The sequence below is a fragment of the Meleagris gallopavo genome, chromosome 7 (genome assembly GCF_000146605.3).
Source record: "Meleagris gallopavo isolate NT-WF06-2002-E0010 breed Aviagen turkey brand Nicholas breeding stock chromosome 7, Turkey_5.1, whole genome shotgun sequence".
Lineage (NCBI taxonomy): Eukaryota > Metazoa > Chordata > Aves > Galliformes > Phasianidae > Meleagris > Meleagris gallopavo.
This window is the reverse complement of record NC_015017.2, coordinates 17844109-17848902: the sequence shown is the minus strand read 5'-3', so window position 1 is coordinate 17848902 and position 4794 is coordinate 17844109. Positions and strand designations below refer to the sequence as shown.

Genomic DNA, 4794 nt, shown 5'->3' with positions numbered 1-4794 from the left:
GGCGCCGGGATGTGGCTCGGCTCTGGCACCCCCCTGGCGCCCTGTTATTCAGTCCCTGCTGCATGGATCTGTTCCCATCTTCATTAGGTTCTGTGCAGTTGGGGGGCTCCGTGCACCCACCCAACCTGCACGGCCGTCTTCGTCAGCCTGTGGGAGGCTCTGCTGGCTGCTGAATCCCAGAGCTGGTGCTGCCCAGTTTGGCACTGGAGACAGGTGTTGCAGGTGCCTTCAATCTCTGCAAGCATTGTGAAGACTGGAGAGAGATTCAGGGCAAGGAGGGAAAGGGCTGAAGGAGGGGAAGGAGCTGGGGCAACTTCAATCCCAAAGGACTCCTCTGGGCAGATCGGCCCCACCACCCACAGCCACAGGTGCTGCGTCCAAGTGCCATCTCTGTCCCCTCAGCCAAGAATGGACCTTCCTTCCCAACAGATCCAGAGGTGCTTCTGTCCATCCTGCCCCAGCGTTGCACAGCCACCTAGTGAGCTGCTCATTTGCCACAACCTCTCCTCTGCTGTTCCATTGATGTCTATTAAAGCTCTCACTCTGGACCCAGTGGCATTTTTTCATCACAAGGTGTAAATCCAATGGAAACCAGGATGTGTTGGTGCCAGACCTGTGGTTCTTATTCATGCTGCAGTCCAAATGTGCCATTTAGGAGGAGACACCACAGTCCAGCCATGCAGCCCATGGGGAGGGTGGGATTAGGCTGGGACATCCTACAGTTCGTGGCCAATAGCTCTTCCCGGTTGAGGGTGCCCAAAGCACAGGCTGAAATGGGGATTGTGTATTCTCAGCCATCTCCTACCCTCCACCCTCACTGCCCACCTCCATGCTCCATGCTCCACAAGAGCATAGCCCACCATATAACCCACCAAACTCCTCCAGCCTCAGGGGGCTGCTGGGATGCAACAGCCCTTAAAAAGTGCCCCCAAACACTTTTGGTTGTTCCCCCAGACCACCACAGCCCCTCTGCCTGCCCTGCAGCCTCTCCACAGCCTCCCAGACTTGCTTTCGCTGCCTGAGTCACTGCAACACACCGCAGGCAACAGAAAACAAGCCCCGGACGCAGCAGGGTGGGGGGAAGAGCCATAAGCCTCTCTCTCTTGGCAGCCTCCCTGGCGGTGAAGATCCTGCAGCCATGAACCTGCATCACAAAGGGCATGTGGCAGGCAGAGTTAGGGTTGTGTGAGCTGGAGGTGCAGGGGGAGGGATGGGGGAAGACAGCGAGCATGGGGCTGAAGGTGTGATGGAACTGGAGAGACCTGAGAGGTGCAGAGGGGCAGGGGGATTGGGGTGCCATGGTTGGGGAGCTCTGTGCCCTTGGGGAACCCAAGGGGTGGCAGGCTATGGGGACCCAAGAGGCATTGTCTTGAGTTTATGGTGGAGCAGGGACAAACGTGAGCTGGTACAGACCCACAGGATGAGGAGGAATACAGGGGATGGGGCCCAAGTTCGTGGGACAATCAGGGGACGGGGGATGTCTAGAGGAGGTAAGGGCTCAGGTCCATAGGGTTCCTGGTGAGGGGTCTGGGACCCCTGGAGCACCCCCACCCCCAATCCAGCAATCTCACCCCTTCAGGTTAGGGCAGAGCAGTCCCCATATCTTCTGTGACCCTGCAGTTCCCCCCATCACAGCCCTGTGGGTCGGTGCCCAGGAGGTCTTCACCTGCAGGCAGGCGGCATGGAACGCAGTGGCAAGCTGACGTGGCCTTGGGCTCCCTGCAGCCCGGCTGCTGTGCAGGAAGGTGTTTGTGCAGGGGGAGAGGCCGAGCAGCCGTGGGGCCGTGGTGGGGAGGGGACAAAAGAGGGCTGGGAGAGGCTCAGTGGGGACGCCCTGCAGCATGGCACTGGGAGACTGCATGGGTGCAGGGGGTATTTATGTGGGTCATACTGCTGTGGAATGAGAGGAGTGTGGAATTGTAAGGTTTGAATGTGTACATTGCGTGCAAGCTCCTGTTCAGTGTACATACGCACACACACAGACCCCAGGGCTAGGGTTTTTGGGTGCAGGGTTTGCACACAGACTAGTGTGGCCCCATTCTAGACTCCCCATCAGCCTCCCAGCCCCAAGGCCAGCTGCGCTGGGGACCCTACACCCAGTGCCCCACCTTTCTGAGGCTTTGCAGTGGACATTCCGCAGGCAGGGAGCACCTTGGCATGCCCCCCCAGGAGAGCTGGGGGTGCTGGAGCAGGATGCAGGAGGACGAGGAGGCTTGGAAAGGGTGCAGGAGGAGGAGGCAGGGTGGGGCTCGTGGTGTGCCCAGGCGGAGCCGGAGCCGGATGCTGGCACGGATGTGCTGGCGTGGCCAGACTTGGGGGGGGGGGGGAGGGAATGGGAAACCCCACCCAGGACTTAGGGCCGGGTGATGCTGGGGAACAGTGGGGCTGAGGCAAGTGTCTTGCCCTGTGGCAGAGCGGAGAGGGGAGCACTCATTTTTTGACAAATGCCTTTATTTGCTACCAGGTACAGGTCTATGGCACGGCAGCCCGCAGGCTGCGAGGGCACACACTTTGCCCCCACTCAGTGCTGGATGCGGCGGATGGATTGGATCTGGTTGGTGTGGGCCTGGCTGCTGTATTCGCTGTACTTCTTGAACTCGCCGTTCTGTCTGTCCCGCTCCAGCACGTACTGGTAGCCCCGGTATCCTGGGTACTGGTATGCCACCCACCTGCAGGGACACCTCTGGCTCAGAGCCCAAACCCCTGCTTCCCATCCTCTCCTCCTGTTGGCCCCGTGGTGAGCATGGCACAGATTTCCAAGGAAGGACTCCCCTACATTTTGGGGTCCCCTATTCTCTGGGCTGGAAGTGTCCCACAGCACCCATTTTGTGCCTCTGCCACCCCCATGCAGTGGGACTCACGCTCCAGCATTCACTTTGATGGATGCCACCTCCTTGTTGCCCCAGCCCATGGCCTGCAGCGAGGGGTAGTCGTCACTCAGCTCGAACTTGTGCCCCTGGAAGTTCTCTGCTTCGTACAGGATGACCTTGCTGTCATTGTGGTTCTGTGGGATGAGTGCGCTGGGGTCAGCAGCTAGCATGAGAAGGGGATGTGGCATGGGGGGCCATGCCCAACTTTGTTGCAGGGTTGTGAGCCATGAAGTATCCTTCAGCCTCACTGGGGCTGACCAGAGGATGCTGCTTTCATGTCCCTGTGGTTCCCACACTCAGCATCCTCACCCTCCCTGAGGCTGCAGGGCAAGGTGGGCTGCTGGAAGTGCCTCTCCATCTCTGTGGGGCTCAGTTGGATGCTGGGCACTGAGGGGTTAATATCTGGGACACAGCGATGCAGCACTGTCCCCCCCTCCGTGCCCAGCCCCCATGCACATCCATCTGCACCGTGGAGCGGTCCTGCCAGCGAGGAGCGATCTTATCGCGTCCTCTTTATTAAAGCCCGAGCATATCTGCCTGGTGATTATTAAAAGTTGGGGGGGGCACACGGAGGCACAGACGTGCCGGCACTGCGAGCACCCGCAGCCCCGCGATGGAGTGATAGTGGCTGCGGCTGTGCTGAGGCTGGGTGCTGGCAGGGAGGGGATGAACCTCACTCCTGAGCATCTCCCTGAGTCTGCTCCCCTACCCCAAGTAAATCGGATAAGTCCTGGGGTACCCAGTCTGGGGGTGGCTCTGCAATGCACAGAGCAGGAGTTGGGGAAGCGTTTGGGGCTAACCGTGAGCCCAGATGCACTCCTCGGGATGCCTGCAGGGAGGTGAGAGCCACCCCTCCATCCCACTTCCCCATGTAACCCATCAACCCATGCATCCCACGTCCACCCTCCATCCCTGCTGTCCTTTGCTGGCCCAAACATCTGTCCCATAACTCACCGCACACTTGACGGGTCGGAAGGAGAGGAGGTGCTCGGTGCGGTATCCACTGTTCCCACTCCAGGCCTCCCACCGTGGATAGTCACCCTTCTCCAGGATGAACTGCTGCCCCTGGTATTCGGGGTACTCAAAACCCACCCAGCTGCATGAGAGGAGGGGGTACTCAGGGTGCAGGTCCTTGCCAGCATCAAACATCTTTTCTGCAGTCAAAGCCTCTCCCCACCAACACCTTGGCTTTGCAGGGCTTCTCTCCCTGCTTTGCAGATGGGGAAAATGAGGCACCACGCAAGGGATGCAGAGGAAGGACCTGGGTGTCACATCTCTCAGGCAGCCTATGGGAAAGGGGTGGTGAGGAGGGCTCTGGGGGGCACTTACGGGCCGGACTCCACCTTGATGGAGCGGATCTTGCGGAAGCCGCGCTCCATGATGCTGGGGCACTCCATGAGGAACTCGCAGCGCTTGCCCTGGAAGCTCTCCTCCTCCCACACCGTGATCTTGTATTGCCCCAGAGTGTCCATGGCTTCGCTGGTCATGCGGGGAGCTCAGCTGTGGGCAGAGCCCCAGTGTCACCCAGGTGTCATCCCATCCCGTGTCACCAGTCCCTTCCAGGCTGGTCAGGGGACACCTCCCATCCCTTTCCCTTACAGCTGCAGGGTCTCTGGGGACCTCAAGACTCCTCCAGCCGCAACGCCCTCTCTCTGCGTGTGATATGCCCATTGTGTGGGGCTGCTTCCAAGCCCCTTGCCCTGCCTGCTGAGGGGTCTGGGTGCCTGTTGGACCCGTGTGGGATGGCACATCTCTTGCAAGGATGAACCCCACACCCTTCCGCTGTCTATGGGGGATTCACGCGAGGGGCGAAGGCAGCAGCGGTGCATTGGGGTTCGGGGGCTCACAGCCTGGTACTTACTTGGTCGCAGGGCACAGAGGCGAAGGTGGTGGTGCCGGTGCTGGCTTTCCCCAGCCCTATATA

General features: G+C 59.9%; 1 protein-coding gene across 1 annotated transcript; it reads right to left on the bottom strand.

Moving 5' to 3' along the window:
- Positions 1-2454: 2454 nt before the first annotated feature.
- On the bottom strand, positions 2455-4784 carry CRYBA2 (crystallin beta A2). The gene is made up of 4 exons (XM_010713628.2): positions 4200-4784; positions 3825-3966; positions 2862-3004; positions 2455-2669 (listed from the first exon to the last, which is right to left on the bottom strand). Exons 1-4 carry the CDS (start codon positions 4355-4357, stop codon positions 2522-2524), a joined length of 591 nt encoding a protein of 196 aa, XP_010711930.1. The 5' UTR covers positions 4358-4784; the 3' UTR covers positions 2455-2521.
- Positions 4785-4794: the final 10 nt, after the last annotated feature.

Bases quoted from the DNA above. Each gene is read 5' to 3' on its own strand.
- CRYBA2 (XM_010713628.2), bottom strand. From the start codon at position 4,357: ATGACCAGCGAAGCCATGGACACTCTGGGGCAATACAAGATCACGGTG. The intron at 3,005-3,824 runs GTGAGTTATGGG...CTCATCCCACAG, and splicing joins TCCGACCCGTCAAGTGTGCG to AACCACAATGACAGCAAGGT. The intron at 2,670-2,861 runs GTGAGTCCCACT...GTGTCCCTGCAG, and splicing joins ATCAAAGTGAATGCTGGAGC to GTGGGTGGCATACCAGTACC.